The sequence below is a fragment of the Atractosteus spatula genome, chromosome 8 (assembly GCF_055471065.1).
Source record: "Atractosteus spatula isolate fAtrSpa1 chromosome 8, fAtrSpa1.hap1, whole genome shotgun sequence".
NCBI classification, from domain to species: Eukaryota; Metazoa; Chordata; class Actinopteri; order Semionotiformes; family Lepisosteidae; genus Atractosteus; species Atractosteus spatula.
The window spans coordinates 34,809,455-34,832,067 of NC_142713.1; the positions used below are offsets into that span (position 1 = coordinate 34,809,455).

The 22,613-nt window shown below is 34.6% G+C and overlaps 1 protein-coding gene across 2 annotated transcripts in view; it reads left to right on the forward strand.

The window, feature by feature from the left end:
* Positions 1–22,613, forward strand: part of LOC148829504 (A disintegrin and metalloproteinase with thrombospondin motifs 20) — a 155,509-nt gene that overhangs the window by 43,892 nt on the left and 89,004 nt on the right. For both annotated transcript variants that reach the window (XM_088924181.1, XM_088924182.1), the window contains exons 10-11: positions 4,787–4,928; positions 6,378–6,482. In XM_088924181.1, coding sequence (XP_088780307.1) covers positions 4,787–4,928; positions 6,378–6,482 — 247 coding nt within the window. The remainder of the gene's footprint in view (positions 1–4,786; positions 4,929–6,377; positions 6,483–22,613) is intronic.

Genomic DNA, 22,613 nt, shown 5'->3' on the forward strand with positions numbered 1-22,613 from the left:
TTCTTTATTCAAAATAGCAGGAGGTCTTAATTCAGTGCCCTGTGGCAATTTCAATGTAATAGACTTTAATAGATGAGTTACAATGATTTATAAGATTTCTTGAGTTCATGATTTTGCCTTAACACAATATTACGCAATATTATGAAAATTTGAAATGACCTAATTTGTCTAAAACTGTTTTGTCCTTTGTTTTACACTTCTGAAAAACTTGTACAGTAACATTTCTGTTGTTTTTTAAGTTCCATGTCAGATTCTTATTGCCAGGTTAATCAATACATACGTATACTTCCTATGTAAAGAGATATTGGTGATATCTTCTTCCATTCTTCAGTTGTTACTACACTAGGTAGAATGATGGTCAAGCTCCTGGACAGTCATTTAGCTGATGCATACTTTCCCTTTCAAAAATGGTAGCTTAGGCAACCAGAGTCTTTCACTTGTTAGAAGGCCAAGTACTGACCACAGCTTCTCTGAAGGGTTTTCATTTAAGATGGGAAATGTCATTTATAATTAGATTTTCCCTGACGTGACCCTTTGATCCTTTCTCCTGCTTTGTTGATTGTGAACCTTTACAAAAGGCTGCCTTGTTGACTACTGCATCTTGGGATCAGTTCATTCTGAATGCACTATATGGGGTTTAAGGTTATGTAGGCCTGCACATATTTTCCACTGACTGTTCTAACTTGAGTTCTTTGATGAAACATGTTTTATCATATTTATGTAAAACAAATAAAAGCAATAAGCTTTTCTTTTCACTTTCAAATCCACAACTCTGGTAAAGGGCAGGAAATGTAAATTGAACAGTAAACTAACCTTTTACACAAGGCTTGGGAATCAAATTTGCCTAACAATGGCAATATTTATAAACATTCAAACCCTAGGAACATACAGTACAGTATTATGGCCTAGTGGGAAAAACTCATAAAAGAGAGCAGCCTACAGCTTTTGAAGCCTGTTTGTCTAACAATGAAGTGCATTGATTAAAACTGCACACTTACGCTCTCAAGAGGGGTTACTTGGTCAAGTGCATCAGTGTTTTGACTGGCTGTTCTTCATTAAGAAAAGTCTAATATTTAACTCACAAGTTCCAAAGTATACTTTTACATTTTTAAATTAAGGTGTAGTCTCTTCATTTTTTGGTTAAAACTATGGTATTAGCATAGTTTCTTCACCAAGTAGAAAAGCAAAATAATAGATTGCACATTCAGTTCATAGAAATGCATAAACCGCTCCTATTTTCAGCAGCAAGCAGTGTTTGATGAGAGAAATAATTAGCACTTGCAATTTTCAAGAAATAATTGCTGGAAATTGAGAATGTAATAAAAAAACAATAATCATGCCTTTCACTGGCTTTTTGACAAAGTCTAATCTGTTCACATTTTACATTTAAACCATGTAAATGAAGATTATGTGCAAAACATTGTTATGCCACCCACTAGTTTAACTGCACATATGTATTTACTACATAATTACTGCTGTCAAGGCCCTGTAATTTACCTCTTTAACACAATGCATTCAGCAAATTAAAGAAGCCATACAATTCTTCCATACAATCAATGTATTCATTCAATGTCAGAACTTAAATATAACCTTTTTTTCTGACAGTACTTTTGCATTAACACTAAATTTTAAATTACCTAGAATACAAGGAACTACAAAAATATAGGATTACAAGCAAAATTAATATAACTTGTTTCATTGGTGGGTAATTTGGATATAAAATGAAAACAGTTTTGTAAAGTAGATTCAGGTTTATTCTGAATGTCCTAAACAGAAACACCAGCAACAAACATGTAAAATGTATTTAATAAATCAATAAAGGGAATAAAATAAATACAGAAATTTTAAAATATGCAATTTTTACTATATGCTATTGTTTTTAATGTTAAGTCCATACATTATCAATATTTTAGCATTTGTTCACCCTATCAATTATTCAGGAATTTCTTACTTACAAAATTCATATTCCTTGTATGTTACAGTTACAATGTCCATAACATTATTATCAATAATATCAGTCTTAGACAAATCTTTCAGCAAATAAAATAATACATTGAGAGCAGAAAACTGAGAATTATTTATTTTCTGTGAAAGGATACTGTACATTATAACATATACATCTCATACTATGTCAAGTTGAGGGTTAATGGCATCTTCCTATGTCAGCTCCTTTAACCTTTTTCGTCAATGGTGAAGGACAAAATTTAATGGTACTTATTACAGCATTAGAACACATGTTGAAAGCTGTATGACATTTTCAAAGTATTTTTTAGCAAATAAGTTTACTTTATTTTTGCATGCATACACTGATGACAGCCAGATGCATGCCTTGGAAGGCAGCCAGGATAGATGGTCTACACTTCTTTTTTAAATCTTCAGTTATGACCATGCTTCAGGCTACAGTATCATACTGTAGGAGTGCGAAGGAGTTGCTGTCATAGATGTCCTGTAATAATGGACTCATAAAGTGTAGTTAGCGTTTGATGGGCTGATGACATCCTTGTGGACAATAATAAATATGTGGCAAGTGTTAGATTAGTATCAGCTGTATCAGAGTTCAGTTCTTACTGTCTGTGTTCTTCCATTGCTCCTTCTAAAATAGAACAATTTTAGAGAGCACAAATCTTTAATGAAAATAGAGAATTTTCTTAATGATTTAGACAAATATTAAAAGTTACAAATGATACTCTTTGGTGCAAACTTGCTGCAGCTGGTGTATAACAAGTAACTTTTGTCTTGGCACCAAAAACTTTAAATGCTACATCAACATGATAGGTAATTATACTGTACATTTTATAAGGTGTAGTTTAGTTTAATGTTTTTTCTCTTCATAAGGCAGTTAACATAAAGTCTTTAAATAGTTATTTGAACTTCAGTGTTTTGTTTTCACTGGTGTTTGGTGTGTTGCAATATTTTTATAAGACTTAATAAAATACAGCGAAAACTGGGGTGGTCTTATTCTGAAATCCCCGCTATTGTTAGATTTTTAATTTTGATTTGGGTTTCTAGGCTGGGTATTGTGGACAGCTGAATTTGCTTTAAATTATCCAGCAGACCTAACTTACTGATATGACATTTAAGAAAAATTAAGTTCTATCCAGTTAAATAATTTTCTAGTTTTACTCTTTGAAAAGAGAAAGTTGATCTAAGGGATCAACTGATTACTGATTACTAACTTAATTTGATTTGTTACTCGTCCATGAACATTACAGCTCTGTCTGTATTCAAGCTCACAGTATTGGGGGGTGTATAATATTTAGAAAATAGACTTGGGCATACCTTTCTAAATTTCTTAACAAGCCTCAACAAAAAGCTTGGTTAATTATTTCCTTTTCTTTTCAAGATAGCCTTTGGAAGGAAATTAAAGACTGAATTATCCATGCATCCATTTTCAGTAACCACTCAGTCACGGTGTGCTGCAGCCCAACCCAGCAGCATAGGGTGTAAGGTGGACCTACATCCTGGGCTTTACTCCAGTACATTACAGGGCTCAAATACAAGTGATAAGATGAAACACATACAGTACATTTTCACACATATGAGCACTGGTGGTCATACAGTATGTCAGTAGACAATTAAGTCAATTAGAGATGTCAGTTAGAGATGTCTTCCTGTACCCACAATGACTATACTCCAACACCACTACATAAATACAACTGAATGTAAGCCGAAATTGGACTTGAAACTGTATTAGTTGTAATATTTATTAATCACCGTACTATTTTTGCACTGTTCCCCAAATTACTTTTGCACTGTTTTTGTCCTGTTGTATTCTTTATCTGTTTGCGTATTTGCACAGTTTTGGTTACAGTTATGTTATTACACTATTTTTTGTTATTGTTATTGTGTTACTGTCTATTGTCTTATCTTCTGTTCTATTAATATACTGCACCTGAGTGACTAATGAGAAACACTTTTCACTATACTATGCGCCTGTGTAAGTATAATGACAAATAAAGCTGAATTGAATTGTTAACCTGGACAGCATGCCTTTGTAAGGTGGAAGGAGACAAAAACAACACCCAAACAACATGAAGGCACCCCTGGTTCAGAATTGAACCCAGGAACCCAAGAATTGTGAGGCAGCAGGTTTTAACTGCCATGTCACTTTGTTGCCAAGTCTGGATTCTTTTATGCAAAAAATAAAAATGCACCAGCTGTTCCATTAACACCATAGAAAAGCTTGTCAGAGCTGCATGGGAGAAAAGTATTGGGAAACATTGATATTGAACACACAAATCATAATGCTTTACCTTTGTTGTAATGCACTTTCAAAGTACCGGTCCTATTAGTTAACTCTGACAGTTGTACTCGACTATTTTTTTTGTCTGACCTAAAGGGCTCAACTTTAGAACTAAGGAGCATTTCCATCACGATGGAAATTAAATACTATATGAAAATAAATTTGTTGGAATACTATTTATTTCATAGTCCTCATTGAACTTTCATTTAAATCAATTTTAGGAGTTGGTTGTAATACAAATGTTTTTCAATATAACCTAGTTTTTGCCTTGCTGCAATTCACCTATTTTAGCATAGCCAATTTATTGGAGCATTATAAGGAAACTGACAGGACTAAGTATACAAAGTTTTGAGAAAGATTGCTAATTTCCTGAGAATGCAATTCTTCACATTTATAAACCAGTATCCATTTACTTTTGCAAGCTAATTTACACAAGCTGCAGACAACATACAGTATAACATACATATTTCATTTAAATAATATAAGTAATTTAAATGAAATAAAGTAAGGTCTATTTACAGTACTGTGTGTGTTGACTTCCAGCACTGGATATGGAGAGTGCCTTCTTGATGAGCCTAACAGCAGAACATATGAGCTGCCCCCTCAACTTCCCGGTCAGCTCTACAATGCTAACAGCCAGTGTGAGCTCACGTTTGGGCCAGGATCCCAAGTTTGTCCCTATATGGTATGTCTTATCTTTCAATCTAGACCCTTCTGTTTTTACTGTGTCTGCTGTATTTCATCCTCAGGGATTTCTTAGAACACATGCATACTTTCATCTTGTAGTTTATTTGCTGTTACAGCCTTTTCAATTATATAGATTTTCAAAAATAATAGTTTTTCGATTATGCATGGTTCTGCAAATATACTGTAATGCCTTGTCTGTATTTTGCTGTAGTGCTCAATAATAAAACATTGTTGGGAAATAGGTTTATATAGTGTTCTTTATTGGAGCATTTGATGGTAGAAGAGGTAATAATTATCTGGAATAGGCAATCCGATACATACTGCTATACATTTGACTACATTCCTGGAAATCTTCTAGCGGAACATCCTGAGACAGTACAAGGAGTCTGTTCATAACGAGTTCAGCTCTCAATGGAGCTGATTTCTTAGTTCAGGTGCAGACTTCTTTTTGAGTTTTTGAGTATAGTTGTTCAGTTGTCAATGAACTGACAATAGAAACAGAGACATCCATGTTAGAGTATGCTAATATTTTTATTGTACTTGAATTTAACTTCTGTCTCATATTAAACAAATATTCATAGACATTTTATAATTTCAGTTTTAATACTTGTTCATTTTAATGCAAACAACATTTCTGTCTTTTCAGTTTAAACCATACTAATATGGTCATAACATTATTTTCACAAATTGATTAAAATTTGTGGGGTAGAATATATATTGGTGGTGTAGCTGCTTCATATCCTGTAATTTTCTAGGTAGAGATGTTATAAAATGAGAAGAAGCCCCATTTTTCTTTTTCAGTTTGCTTGCAATTTTTCATGCAATTCTATATTTATGGTAGAAGAATAGCCTTTAAGCCTATAGTATAAATGGCTGAATTTTAATTTTTTTCCAGTAATGGCATTTCCAGTAACTGCATTTTTTCCTCTAGAATATATTCAACTTACTGTACATGGTTTATACATTCTGCTGTCAATTTCAATTAAAAATAGATTTTTCTTGGATAGAAAAATGAAATCAGCTGCGCTCAATGTGGATGGATTTCCTTTCCTAATCTTTACCAGCCTGAATAAGGTGGAAAATAACCTGAATGTTGATTCCTTCAACATACAGACTGACAAGTCTTTTTCAAACATGTACAAAATCATAAAACATCTATACCTGTGACTCGGTTTGATAAATACCATTGAAGCCCATTTTTAACTAGCTGCTTGGATTAAGTACGGATAATTAAAGAGGGGAAGGCTGCCAAGTTGGCATTAAAAGTTTGTGTTTGATTCCTGGCAGGCTTACTGTCCAATTTGATCATGTATTTCAACAGAAAAATACTAAAATAATTACTCAAAGTTTGCTACCTACTCAGTCTTCTTTGACTTCTACCTGAAGTTAGACTGTAAGATCTTTGTTTTTGTTTTTACCCTTGCAATCACCGGCATTCTTTTTTCAGAAACAGTGCAAGCGCCTGTGGTGCACCAGTGCAGAAGGTGACCTTAAGGGTTGCCGTACACAGCATATGCCACTCGCTGATGGTACGGAGTGCGGACACCGAATGGTAGGACCTACAGGGGAACACAGAGGGGAGCTATGGGGGTCTCGCTGTACAATGCATGGCTTTTGGGAAAAAAACCAACATAATGTAACATTAATAAAGGTTACTTCTCTGACAAGAAGTGTTTAAAGTATTTTGCAAAAGTATTATTTAGTATTTAGTATTAAAGTAGTATTTCTATTTTCAATTTCCAAATGACTGGATCTTACCTTTACTGTGTGAAAATAATAACATGGTAATAAAATACAACCTATTCAGCCCCTTATAACTTGTTATGGGCATTTGGTTTTGTCTTTTTTCAATTTCTGATACTGGAGTTTCTTGTTTCTTATGGTTTTCTGTGTAGTATTATAAGCTTTCTTTTGTTAATACAATATTTAGGTTCAGCTGAAGGTTTTAAGTGATTTCCATTTCACCAGTTTGCTTTCTTTTAAAGTAGTTGCTGTAATGCTTTTACAGGAATGACTACACTGTTACTGAAATATATTTGCTGTTTTAATGCTTAAGTCTTACTTGAGACAGCTTGTAGTGGTGACATTTGAGGCATTGACCCAATAAAGGGGAAAAGTTCTTGTAAAGAGAATGTTCTTAAAGAATGTCATGGAACAAAGTGAGTTAATAAATGTCACATCTATCATTGGGAATGCTCTCATTTTGCTTCAAAGTGTGTTCAGTTAACACCAGCAAAGTTCATGTTTTTTAAGTGACCGTGCTTCTTCCCAGACAAAATGGTTATTTTGCTAACCTTCAGTGATGCAGACAAAACAGTGCTTTTTTGGGTGTAGATAGGAAGGAAAGTACGACACAGATACGCTGTAAAAATATGTTAAAAAGGGAATATATCTTGGGTATTCCTGGGAAATTATTTTTCTGACTGTCCCCACCGGTTAAATTCAGTCCTTAAGAAACTTCTGTCACTTTTAACTTTATATGTTTTAAAATATTTAATTTAATCTTTGCTACAGAAATGATTGAATACTCCTTTAAGAAACTTCAATTTGTCATTGTACAGTATGAACTACACAGACATTAAAATATGAAACAATTTCTGCTGGGAAATTGTTCATATACCTGGTATTATGGAATAGTACTGTAAATGTGATAAGAACTGTTATGCTGATCAGTTTATTTAATTTATTTTTAGTACAGAAAATATACGTACACTTTTTAACTTTTATGTTCATGGCCTCAGAGGAAAGTGTGATTCGAATAGTGGCTTTGGTGTTGGCTTTTTGTTGGTTGTAAAAATCCTAGAAAATTTGCAAATATCACACATACTGTAGCTACTGATGAATGAATAGTAACTAGAATAAATAAACTTAAGAGTCTAATGATACTTTTTTTTATAAATAATGCATTGAGGTGTATCCCAGATACATTAGGACTGTAAAAGTGAACTGGGATGGATAGGTGAATAGCATAATAACATCTGCCAAACGTAGATGGTGAAGTTGTTTTTTTCTTTTTGGGGGGATTTGGATTTCAGTTATAAACAGTAAAGTTCAGAGGCGTTCAGTTATAATCTCACAGATGGTGTCTTTAAACCATCTTTTAATACATTTCTTTTAAATTTCTTTTAATATTTAGATGCCAGGTTTTGCTTCTGAGAGCAAATAAAAAGAATTCTGAAATCCAACATAACATGAGATTATAGTGAAGTATTGTTTTTGAAAAAGAAACTCAGTCATTACCTTGTTCTGAACCCTTGACCTAAAACCTCTATAAAAATAAGAGCTTGTGGGTCAATAGTTAGAGAAAGTAATGGAGTTCAAGGCTGAAGCTCACTTACACAAATGTTGCACTCCAGTGATCCAGATGAAAATGGATCCTTTACTTAACTGTTTCATTCCTACCATATATTTTAACATTGTATTAACAACAAGAAAACCTCCCAAAAGTAACACTACTGTCTTGGTTGTGCAGTATCAGTATCTTGTTACAACTCTTTCTGAGTCTAAAAAGTTTCAGTTTTGAGGAAGACTTTCAGAGGCATTTGTGAAAAGAGGAGGATTTAAAAAACAGCATTGATGACTAAATGTTATTTGTTGAGAACTGAAACTGTTTTTTAACATCCTGCTTTTTATCTGTAGTAGTGCAATTTCAAGGACTTCTTGTTTCACATGGATTATTCTAGACCGTAATTATCATTTGTCTGTTCATGTACAGAAAAACTGTTCAATATCAAACAAGGTTTACATGTTTACATGTAATGGTACAAATGTAATTTGCCTTTTATTATGTCTTTGGGGAATTTGATACATGGGGAAGACTAATCTACAATTAGGGAAATGGAGGGACCTAAAAGTGCTGTCAGAGGAATGGATTTGACCTCACCATTAGCTAGAAATTTTATTGAGTGTAACAGTAATATTCAAACACTGAAATTTATTGGTATTGAAAATGTCCAAATAGGAAGAAGAGGCAAGGATATTATTAAAATATTTAAGCATATAACTTTCTGGACTCAGCCCCTCAATACTACCTTGTACCTTTTGAAATGAACATCAGAATATACAGTGTAGTTCCCATTGGAAAACATCCAATGCTCAAAAAAGGAATCGAGACTCTTATTTCTTGTTTTCTTCTGTCAAGATCACATTTAAACTTGTAACTATGGGTTTCATACCTGCAAACTCTGTTGTACTTAGGCTGATAGTAAGATGAATCTTAACTAACCTCAGTATAACCAGAGATTCGTTTTAAGCAGTCCATTAAATATCTATTGATCTGGAGAATCTGTGATCTAACCTTGAGGTAAGCTGTCACTAACTTCAGTTGGCAACACCTCTTCAAAATGACCTGTCCCATACTGCCACAGAGATTCTACATCACCTACATCTACATCATCTACATAAAAAGCCACTTTTTCAAGTGTGAAATTTGAAACAGAAGTACTGTCAAAATAATGAAATATTTTGAGGAGTATGTTGCTGTACCTTTACCAAATTTTTAAAAGTCAGAGTTGAGATTTTCTGCAGAAAAAAGCTCCTGATACTTTAACGGAACTGACATTAGATTCAATGCACATCTTCACTGTTGAAACATGCATTAAGAACTGCATGCTTACTCCACTATTCTGTTCCTGATCAAGTCATTTTTCTTTGAGTAGATCTAGATCTACTTTTAACTTAAATAAAAGGCAATGTTGCCCTTCAAACTTGAGAGATAAAATTTGTTACAGCTTTCCCTTTGGATGCAGGAATTATATGAACCTAACAGATTTCCTGGCTGAAACTTCCGTTCCTTTGACTTTTCATCTGTATTTCTGCTGTTGCTCAAGTTTTCCAAAGTACAGAGTAGTTGCATTAAGGTGGACTTTTAGTGCAATTAGGCCCATTAATTTTGATGAAACCCATTTACTGTAGCTGACTTTATGTCACTATACCTTTCCAGTTCTGTATTTAATGTTTCACACATTTTCCCTAAGCTGTTGTCTTCTTTTTGGAGAAAAGTATAATTTGAACAAGTTCAAGTAGGTAGCTGTGTCAGCATCTGTAAGCTGCAAAGTAACAGGTAAAGGTTTATTCCATACTGCAAATAAAATAGCCTCCCCTCTCCCTCACACCTGAAGAAGGCTCCACAGCTGAAAAGTTGGGTCTCTTTTCTCTTTAGCATGGAATAAACCCTTACCTGTTCCATAATTTGAACAAATTATATTGGTTTTCAACTTAAGCAAGGTAATTAAACAGTTTAATTGCATCTAAAATACAGATGCAGCCATCCTGAATATATTTCAAAACTTGAGTAAACGTTAAGCTAGGTACAGTATAATGCAGTGTGTTTTGGCATGTTGAATTTAGCCCTTCACTGCCCAAAGAAGATCGATAGGTGGCACTTGTGGTGCATTAGATGTAAATGAAACTGTAGCATCATTTCATTTGTTGTACTGCTTTATAGCCAATTAAAATTGAATATTAATATGGAATCATGTAACTAAAGGGAAATTTTGGTAGCCAAAAATAATAACTGAAGTAAAATAATATTTACAAACATTATTAACAATATTAATTTATTAATATAAACATTTAACATATTTATATAGCTGGCAGTGGTAGATGACAATGAAAATAACATTCACAACAGCATTCCACCCTCTTTTCCTTCAACATTTTCTGCATTGAATTATTTAACTCAGTTACTTACTGTGGTTATACTAAGAAAGTTTTGATGTGCTTCTTTTGAAACTACATTTCCCACGAACACTTGCAAGGCTCAAATTAAAAGCAATAAACAACATATACTTCAAATTTAAAAAGTTTAAAAACTTCTTGTTTTTTGAGTAATTAACGTTCATATTTTAGGCTAGAATTGAGTTTTTTACTGTACATTGATACTTTGAATTGATTTTCTGTTACAAAACGGCCTCTCTTGGCACTGTTAATGGATTTTTTAGGATGTCTGTGCAGTCCAGGGCACCTATTTTTACCTGAAAATATTATCAGCTATTTCATCAAACCCCTGTTTAATGATATTCACTAATAGAGTATATGGTCGTGAAACGTTATGAATGCTGACAAGAACTGTTTTAGTGCAAACACCACTTTCCTCATTGCAGGACAAGCTGTCACTTAAATGAAGCGCTCCGAGTCACGAACTCATTAAAAAACTACACCAGTCACAAGGAATCTCTCACAGAGTTTGAGATTTTGTTTTTAACACTGAGCCATAACAAGCAGTATTAACAATGTGTGGGCATAAGAGATCATGCATGTAAAGCATACCCTGTCTGCTGAAACAATGTCTTTAAAAAAAAAATCAGCCACCTGTAAAGGGTCTTGGCGATCTCTAGACTTTCATTCTCCTGAAAAACGCAAATGTTTTTTTTTATTTTTAGATTTGTTTGTAAAGCTGTAATGTCATCTGCATCAATGAGGAAATATGACATGGTCACATTTTTTGCAGGGGATTGATTGGTTTGTGAGTCGAGTGTGGCATTACATGGGGGCGTGTCCAGTGTGGAGGCGGAGCCCTGGTAGAAGGGCGATGCCTTGCCTTTGTAGTCCCAGCTGTCCCGGCTTCTACATGATGAGCCACAGCTGTGCAGGTCTTATAAAGGCACACTGGACACCCTCCGATGGGACGAGCAGTGCCACCCCCGGAAGGGGGGAGTTTACACCAACAGTCCCAGAGGGGATTGCAACCGCATAACATTTTCTTTTTCTTTTAAGTTTTCTTTTTGCCTGTCCCATCACACACTTTCATTGGGGCTGGCATACACATGCATTTTTGTTATGCAATAGTTCTTGTTTTGTTTTTACTTTATGTGCCCTGCTCACCAGACTGGACCCGGCTAAATAGAGTAAGTCCAGTCTGGTCACTGCTGTGCTAGCGGCTCTTTTTTTTCCCAGGCTGGAACCCGTTAAATAGGGTAAGGCCAGCCTAGAGGTAACACAGCACAGCGCTACACTTTCTTTTTGCTTTTTGTTTATTTTTTCCACTCTTTTTGTATTATTTTTGGTCCCTGCTAGCTTCACACCGGCGCTTCCATCCCCTCACCCAAGGCAAAGACTTTTCACCGCTGCTCGCCACAGTGCCTCCCACTACACACTGCCACACAAGTTCTTAACTACAACATCAGGCTAAGTTGACTTAACATACCCTGGAGCAAGTTAAGGATAGAGGATATGTTGCTGTAGTTACTTATCCAGACACAATTCGGTCTTGCTTAGTGAAAAGGAAACTCCAGACTTTTTTGAAAACATGTTTACTAAAGTCATCTGGTTAACTGAGTAATCTTGCTTTGTGAAACATCCAAAGGGAATTCCCTGCAAAGGGAATTAAGGAGGAATCACTGTAGTATAGTAAACATTGTGTTGATTCCTTCCAATAGATGTTTTGCTATTGTTTTTAAGTACAGAAATGCATGAAAATAGACTAGTTTAAGCAAATGCTAAAGCATGTTCAGTTACTGTTTGCACTCTGCTATTTTGGGTTTTTACCAAGGTCCAAAAAGATTCAATGAGATGTAGAAATTGTAGAGATTGCCTTTAAGGAGCAGAAACCACACAAAGCCACAATAATTATGACTAAATATTTTTTATATATAATATGCTGTTTTGTGATTTCTCAGTAACTAAGTTTTTGTTTCATTTTGTTTTTGAAACACAGTTCTTTTGGTTTGAGTTCCTCTGCCAGCAATTATAATATCAGTAATTTTCATTATTTGTTGTGTTTATATGTAATGTTATATATATATATATGTTTATATATAATGTTTTTTGTAGTGTAAAGGAAAATGAAGCTTCCTGTCAAAAAACTCATCCCAATATCTGATTTGTAGTTATTTGTAATAATAAAACATACAGGTTGTGAGGATAAAAGGCATGTTAATGTTGTTACAGTGAAAGCAGAGCTCCCAGTCACTGGATCACAAGACCGACAATCTCCAGAATGCCTGGAGAGAGTAAAGGAATTTAAAGATGCTCTTAAACAAATGAGCAATTATGGTTTTTACATGTAAATTTGCTTTTAAAAACTGATTTTAAAGCTACTATGTATATTTTTTATCATTAAAATATGTAATATTGTTTTTTTCTGTCTCTGACCATTTTCTTCTTAGTAGTTCATATAATTATAGTTTTTATTAATTTGGCTTCACCAAAGATGTTAAAGAGCTTTCTCTGGCAGAGTCTGTTTCAGCATAACTTTTCTGATGTAATACCGGAGTGTCCCATGCCTTGATGGTTACATTGTCTTCTTGTGGGGGGTTACTGGGAGTAACCCTTTTATAATCTTTGATGTGTGAAGAAGCACGAACTGAAAGCTCTTTGTGCTGTCCAGCTATATGACTTCGGAGCAGTTTGAAACAATGTTTATTATGTGTATAATACCACTTTGAAGTGTAATGGAATATATTAAAATAATTGTCAATAAAATGGCTGCTAGACCATTAGACCACTAGAGAGATGAATTTTAATTAAAATATGTTCTTTTCAGTTTAATACTTCATGCATCCCCAATACAAATTGTGATGCAATCGTGTGAAACACTTACGTGAGCTGGGCAGCCGCTTATCGATTGCTGTGCATCTTGTTTGGTTTTTGGTAGCAGCTGGTGACAAATATATTTTTTCCTGTATTTCAGAAATTATGTAATAATTTCACACTGATATGCTAATCACTCTTCAAATATGTAACCCTGCCCCCCTCTAGCAATTGGTCCAGGAAAGTAGGGTTCATTCGCATCTGAAAAAACTATCTGGTGGAGAAAGACATTTCCCTGCTTTTCACTGTAACAACATAAACATGCTTTTTATCCTCGTACCTGTATGCGTTATCTATTAAAATTACTACAAATCAAATATTGTGTTAAGTTAAATTATGGAAAATTAATCAATTATTCAAACCAATTGCAAATATTATTCAATTGGTGATTCCATTTATTTATAATTTAGTAATTACTGGATTCATTATTATTATTTAACATACTGTTTAACATAAAAATGAAAAAAATGTCTATATAGTATACTTATTATTTATTATATGTATTCTATTTTTAGAGAAAATTAGTATTTTTTATCCCCAATGATCACTTTGTAAACAAAGTACAGCTTTTGCATTGGCCAGGAATCAAATCCGGGCCTCCCTTGTGGCAGGCAAGAATTCTGCAACTGAACTGCCAATGTGTCACTCTGACTGGATGACTTAGTGTGTCTTAAAATCAATCTGCGTTTTGTATGCAATACATTGCATACATTGCATACTCACATTTCTTGATAAATAGTTGCTTTTACCCCATGATTTCCTGAACATTGCTTACTAGTTCATAATCAGTGAGACTGGTTTTCTTTGCATCTGTATAACCTAGTGTTAAAAAGATACTGTATCATATATTTACAGTGCAGCCGAAGCACCTCTCCATTTATTTTTGTCATAGTCTTGTTACGATCCCTGCCTCCCGGCAACGAAAGAGGCAGAAGAAGGCGTAGTCTTACTTCATTAGTCTACCTATCAGTGTACGCTTTCACCACCACACCTCCGTCTCATCTTGTATTTAAGCACTAGTCTTTCCCTACCTCCTCGCTCAATATTGGTTTTCCTTTCGAGCTACTTAGTTGCGCTACGCCTTCTACCTCTTCGTACTGTTCTGGTTCCGACTTTGGTTTCTCCCCTTTTACTACGTTTTTTGGATTACGGCTCGGCTTCGGTTGCTCTCTCTCAGTTTGGATCTCTGGCTTCCCCTGGACTATCGGCTCCCTCCTTCGTCTACGGTTTTGGATTACGGTCTGGCTTTGGCTACTCTCTCCCTGTTTGGATCACTGGCTTCCCCTGGACTCTCGGCTCTCTCCTTCGTCTACGGTATTTGGATCACGACTTGTCTCTATCGGCTCCTGCAAGTGGGTTTATTACTTGGTTTCGGTTTCACTGGCCGAATCCTTAATAAGTCTTTTACATTGTGAGCTATATTCTCTCATTAGGAATTTCACTTGACATGTCTTTCACACTTTTGAATCTATGACATCTGTTTTTTTATGCTGCTACTATTCTTCTTCATAACTTGTACCTATCATTCGTCAGTACTGTCTCAGTGGATAGTTTTCTGTCAATGTGTCCTTTTCTTTCACTGAACTACTGCTCTGTGTGTGACTTATTTACTACATAAAACAAAAGTCAGTAAACTGTCAACATAACATAATGTAACATAATGTAAACATACGATAGTAGTACAGTTGATTTCGATTAGGTTGTCTTTCATTATTAAAATTTATGGACTTACATTCACATACAGTACCTTCAAATATCCTGCTATGTGATTTCTGCCGTTATAATTTTGTCATAACTGACAACAGTTCTGAAGGTGCTAGCATTTTAAGATGATAAAATTAAAACAATTTACTAGACCTATTTCAATGATTGTGTAGACACTAATGCTAACCATATTATCCTTATTATGTAGTTAGCCTATGGATACTAATATATAAATACACAATCAATGAGAAATCTTCAAAAATGATATTGCCAGAACGTCAGATAACTGATTTTTTTCCCATTTTCTTTTTATCTTTTTTCGGAACATAGTGCTCACATTGAATCTAATGCAAAATGTTTGGTTTTATTCAGACTTGATTATTGTAATGGGTGCCATGGTGTCATGGCAGACAGTGCATGTGTCTCTAAATTGTCTAATTGTCTAAATTGTCATTATGTGTGTGTGTCCTGTGATGAACTCTGCATCTCATCCAGGGTGTAGTCCTTCTTAGCACCCAATGTCAACTGAGTAAAGCTTAGTAAAGCTCTGGCTCACCGTAATCTGGTGACCTGTAACCCGTGACCCAGAGAAGGTGCTATGGGGTTGCTGGTGAATATAAGCATGATGTTAAGAAGCTGCAGTATGTTCAGAATTCAGCTGCTTAACTCCATATAAAGCCAATTTTTCTAATGTTTGAGCATCCTTGCACTGTCTTTCTGTGGATTTCAGAATAAATTTCTAAATTTTATTTAGCTCACTTTGAAAGGCATGAAAGGTTTGGTATCTGACTAGATCTGTGAACAGTTCTCTGAATCTTCCTATAATTCTATCCTGAAAGAGTTTTAAGAGACAGGAAGGAACCAACTTAATACACCAAGTGAAATACATTCCTGGTTTATGCCATAAATCACGAGTAGCCCCTCTTACACAACAGATCAGAAAAAGTGAGAAATTGCTTCACCAGCTGAATTAAGGGATAACATTAGGTTCTGAATATTTTCATAACAAGATAATGTACAAAAATAAAGTATTAGTTATTGCAGTAGTATCCTTACCATACCATCTCTGAATTTATTTCAGAAGTATTTCTAACAGTGAATGTCACTGGGATCACCAGTGTTGAATAGTAATTACCATACTGAAAGGAAATTCAAATCTGTGGGTAGAATATAGCAGGAATGATGTTCTATAAAGTGCATTACAAGGGACCAAAGGAAAATAATTTCTTGAACTATTGATTCTAACATTTTATTTCACCCACAATCTAAAACTTGATCTGATATAATTAACAGTGAAAATTGAACATAGTATCTGTGTTAATTCTGTTAATTTAATAATGATAATATGTTTAAAAATCGTAATTTTTTCACAACTTCACTAGCAACATCCATTATCTTTGACACTGGCTTTGTTCTAAATCACTTCACTTGACCTCTTAAGAATAAAGGTTTGAACACTGCATACCCATATTATGAAAAACAACACCATTTTAGTCATGCTCCTATATTTTTTAAGTCATCGAAAGGAACAGCCAGTCAGAACAACACCATCAGGAAAGATGGTTACACAGTATTTTACTGTGTCCTTCAATACAAGAAAAAAAAAAGATCAAAAAGTCATGTTTTGGGGGAGGGGGTAAAAAAATCACTATGATTGTTTTTCATGCTGAGGATTTCACATCATCTTAGCTGAAGCCTTTGAAGTTTAAGAAGTTACAGACAGAAGGGTGCTTGACTGGCTCACCTGCCTATAGAGGACCTTTTATGTGGGTAGGTTTAGTGTGTGTGTGCACAACTTTAAGCTGGAAGTCTGAGCTTCTCAGAGGTGTTTGTGTTTCATTATCATACTTAACATTGTCTGCTCAAAAAGCCAGATGATTTCAAGGTAGTTTAACTCTCTCAGGTTGAAGAATGAAACTACTCTGGGACTCTGGGATATATGCCTGATTATAAGCAGCTAAGTGTCAGAGTGGGACAATGTGAGTAAGGTATTATTACTATCAATGAAGTAAGACCAATTAAAAGTTTTAACACAAGCCCTGTTTCCTGAAATGTAACTGGTATTGCCTGAGAAAATAGGGTTGTTCTTCACAACCTCAAAACTAAACCTGTCATTACAAACTGCCTGCTGTGTAATTGTAAGTTATAAAAAGGAAAAATCTTCTCCCTTAGCTATTCTTGTTGACTTATCAAACTTTAATGAGTCACTTTATATGGATGTCATTCCCAAATTATTTGTTTCTTTAGAATTTTTTTTTATCTTTCAGTTTGTTGAGTTCTAATGTTTGTAAGGTATGTTTACAGGTGGTTTTTCGTTTACATATTTATTTGAAAAAAACTAAAAGAAATATCATCCTCAGTGGCTCCACGTAAAAGCACACATCTAAGTAGAGGCTGAGCTCTGTGATCATGGGTTCAAACCTGCCCAGTTAGACTGGGATTCCCCAAGTGGTGATACACAGTTGGCTGAGAGCAGCTGAGTGTAGGGTGAGATTAGATGCAGCCATTCAAAATGCACAGTAAAACCCCATACAGTGTGAAATTATCTGCAGATTAGCATGTTGTACCACAGTATGTGATTGGCTGGCCAAAATGACTGACAGGCGGCACTCTTGGTGCATTGGTTGTTAGTGAAACGATTGCTTCATTTAATCTCTTTACTTTGCATGTTTAAATTCGCTTAATATTGAATATTAATATGGAATTTTACAACTAAAGAGAATTTTTAAAATAACAAAAATAACAGGGGCTTTACATAATGTTATGTAGAATAGACAGTTCTGCTGGGGGAGGGGAACAAATTTTCAGTAGCATGCTCTGTTGTCCTTGTTGCTCTTTAACATAAGGCAACCAGCAATCAAATGTCCTGTTTTTTCTTAACACTCATTTTTCCATACTGTAGTTTTAAAGCTTGAACAAAGACGTGCCACATTCATACAGCACGATGTTGTATAGTTTTAAAGCCACTACAGTATAGCTTGTGGGAAATACATTTGTTTGTACTGCATCAAAGTTTAACTTGTTCAGAGCACCCGACATTATAAACTCTGAGCGTTTCATTGTCTATTGAAACAGTATCGACAGCATTGTGGTTTAAAGGAACATGTCAAAACCATTTTTTACAGCTTTTAAAGTCATGCAATGTAAGGCAGTGTCATGTCATTGTATATTATTTTTGATTTCGTTTTTAAAACATAAAAAAAAAAACATTTGCCCATCGTGTTGATAGGCTGTTTTCCGATTACTGGAAATTGTAAAAAATAACCATTGTTTAAATTAAAGATTTCCGTGAAGAAATCCTTAAATCCTTAAGAAATCCTTAAACACAAAACCATCACATATAATAATTCATCCAGATACACACACCAGAGCAAATCAGGCACCTGGACGGAGGTCTCCTTTAGCTCAGCCAGCTGGTTCCCTGTTGAATGATGCTTTCAGACCGGGTTAAATCCCAATATAGTACAGTTTAAAGTTTTTTTTTTAAATTCCAAGTTAAATTGTTGGCTGATTACTGGCTGCTGACGTTTGGATTAAGACAAAATATAGATTTTCTCAATTCGGATGTAAACCTGAAAAAAACACATCACGTTCACAATAAGCTATAATAGTGAACTATTTTTATGCATTTGGCTATATAAGAAACAAACCGTAAAAGTAAAGCTCTGATTGAGCTTTGAACCAACTGGGTGCAGCTCGCTACATTACAGTGTTCATTACCACTACAAGGACAATAGAAGTTTTTTTTTAAAAGAAACGAATGTCAAAATGTTTCCAAATCATCCACTTGTGATACTTTAGCTGCTGAGTTACACGATTCCATATTCCATATTCCATATTCATATAAATCACTATCAAGTGATGTTAAATCACTACAACATTTATCTTTTTACAATAACAGCAAGTGGTGTTCTTACTACGTATTCTTAGAAAAGGATACAACATTATAACTTCTTACGAAGTACAGAATATAAGCTTAATAATGTTAGAACAAGCACTTTAAACCAGAACCCATGTAAGTTACCAAGTTAAAGGCTTTGATGCATAAAATATTTATTAAGGTGGAAGGTTGTATACTTTTGTCCAACTGAGCAATCTTGCTTTAAAAAATATACCGACTTTTAAATGTTTAATGATTAACATGCTGTAATACACAGTTTAAAATTATTAAAAATCTAAAGAGTATACAACTTAATTGTAAACAGATTGTCCCTCAGCAGTGGCCGGGATTCGAAACTGGGCATTTTCTGACGACAGCTCCAATGCTGTACACGAGACATTAAGCTGTATTAGCTCCACCTGGTGGTTTTACAAGGTACTTCTGGATACTATTTTCTTTTTTCAAAAAACATTCGATATGTTGCGTTATGAGGCGATATGTTGTGCTACGTCCACCTCGTTTTAACGCAGAGTACTTTGCTCATTTTGAATGGCTAGATCTGTAGGACTCTTGGCTTCGAGTGACACAGCAGCCCAACTTTTTGTCCCCGGAGGAAGATACCCCTCCTTGATTCAGAGATGGACCTCTGGTACTGGGCTGTGTTGTCTGTGGTGTGCTAAAAGACAAGTGGCTTGATGGTGGGCATGTTGTAGGAGTCAACCTACACTTGCTGATTTTCCCGTGTGTGGTCACAGGATTCATAGCTGCAAGCTGAGACCTAAATAACATACAATTGGCTGTTCAAACTCAGGTGACTATAACAAAAATAAGTAGCAGTTCCAAAAACAAATAAACTCATTTGTTTTATTACTTAGTTGAACTACTGTAGGATTTTGTGAAAACATTTTGTATACCATAGGTCCTGTTCGTGTAAAAAGAGGAATTTCTACAATATTTAAACAAGACACATCTGTTTTCTGCTTGTACCATCTATCTTGAAAGACTCAATGTTAAATGAAGTGGACTAAAGGTGTATTATTTCATGAACTATGTTCTGTTGAGTTATTTTGTTTGAGTAATATAAAAAACATGTGGTTTATAGTTCATATAGTTAAAATCTGTAGTTTATAGGTCACAGGTAAATTCAATTCAGGCAAATGTGCGTCATTGAGTAACGCTTTAGTTTAGCTTTATTTTATAAATCCTAGAACAGTCCTGTGTATCATTTAAATGTCTTTGATAACGTTATGTTTTTTTCTCTTTTATACCTGACACAAACTGTGTACTGTGTTCTGTGTAATTTTTTTGAAAACCAAAAAAGCTATTACATTTCCATTCCCATGTTTTCTATAATAAGGAGTAATCTGTTCATGCTGAATCAGGTCATTTTAGGCCATAAACTTAAACCAAAACTATATGAATTATTATGTTGTCATCAAACAATACTGTGGCAATGTTCTATATGGGAGTCATTATTTTCTGACATTGGGTGTTTATTATGAGTTGTGGATACCATAACTAAGAAATTCCAAAATGTTCTGAGAAAATTCTCAATTTTGAGACCAAAAAATTAATCCTCGGCATGTTTAACTTTTACTAAAAAATTAAGGCAAACTATTATTTACTTACTAAACAGGAAAACTGAACAAGATATTCACAGATAAAGAAATGATTGGTGCAGAGTGTTCAGTGTGTGAGGCCCTTCAGCACTTTGCTGTGCCACCAAGTTCTATCATGTGTGGTACTTCCTGGTAAACTGCTCTTCCTGGAGCCGCTGAGTGAGTAACCATGCCATATGGTCAGCGGTGCTTTGTCATCCCACTCACTGAGCTGTGTTTTAATGAGGGCATCCCATCTCTTGTTGTCTACAAATACCTCCGCCTCCCTTCTTTTTCAGTTTTCAAAGCCTTTGTGATACTTTGGGAACAGCGAGGCATGATAAATCTAGCTTCTTTCCTCCCTGCTATTATAGTTGTATCAAAGACAGTTTTGTCCCATTCAGAATGTATGTTTTTTTATAAATGTATATGTAAACGTTTAGACAACAAAAAAGTCAACACAAATGTGCTTAATATCTGAATTTGCTGAGAGCTATGACTGTTTTTTTACATCTAAAAACCCATTGCTGTTAATTTAAGATTTTTGCAAATTCATGATCTTTCCAAATATTTTAATTTGCAGATTTTTTGTGCTTTATTTTTGGAATTTGTTGGTTACATTTTGACACAGCGTTTTCAAGACTCGTCCTTTTTCAACATACACTGAAATGTAATAAGAACCATTCCTTAATACATAACTTTTGCCTTTTTATAATTATTTAATTAAAATTAAAAGCATTTTTTTTTTATTTTTACATGTGCGTAATGCAAATTTTAAAGCTTTAGTATTTTTTAATATAGTAAGTACTTATATAACCCTGTGTTTTAACTTTTTTCATAGCTGTCTGTTGTTGTTGGCTGCAATGTAGCCCTAAAGGAGACTGTTCCTTGAGTTCTAAATGTGAATTTATGTTGTGATATTTCTTTTACAAATTCCAGCAACCAACAAATTGATTAAATCAATCATGATATCCTCCTTTAAACCTCATTGAAACCACGTTTTTCATTATTATCTGTGCTTTAAACTGTATAAACTTGTCTATAAACATTTAGCATTTCATTCTTAAGTGAACTGCATTGAAAATGTTAATTATTCATTTTCAATAAAATGCACACCTAAAGCAAGCAGATTTCAGTCTGAGGCCTAGGTTAGTTAAAAGTCACAAATGTGTATAACATGATGTTAGAACACTAAAAGAAGTTTAAAATGGTCTTTGTTAGATGTTCTCACAGTTAACTAGCATGTAATCCCATTTACCATTTTCCTTTTGTCACCAATTATTGGTAAACAGGTGAGGGTCCACAATTACTATAAATATAGGGAGTGTGGGCAAAAGTTTGTAATTCCTGAATGAACATGGCAAAATTTGCTCAGCAAGCAAGGATAAAAGACAGTCTATAATTACTTTAAGAATTGAAGGCCAATCTTTAAGACAAATTGCAAGAACTTTGCAAGTGTCAATAACTGCTGTGGCTAGGACTATCAAACAATATGAAGAAACTGGCACTCATGAGGACCGAAAAAATTCAGGCAGGCCAAAGGTGACCACAAAATCAGACAATATGTTAATTAGAGTCACAAATCTGCAAAACCGGTGACTAACTGCCCCTGAAGTACAAGCTGAGCTCAATGCAACCAGAAGTACAGATGTTTCAACATCAGCTGTTCAGAGGAGGTTGCGTGAAGCTGGCCTACCAGGAGTTATTGCTGCAAAGAAACCATTGTTAAGAGTGCAGAATAAGAGGAAGAGACTTGCTTGGGCCAAAAAACACAGAAACTGGACCTTTGAGGCCTCATGAGTTCCAGTTTCTTCATATCGTTTGATAGTCTTGGCCACAGCAGTTACTTATACTTGCAATTTGTCTTTGTTAACGTTAATGCATGAATTATAAACTTTTGCCCATGCCATAATTGGTGACAAAAGGCAAATGAGGTAACATGCTTAAATTAAAGATGTTAATTCAGGAA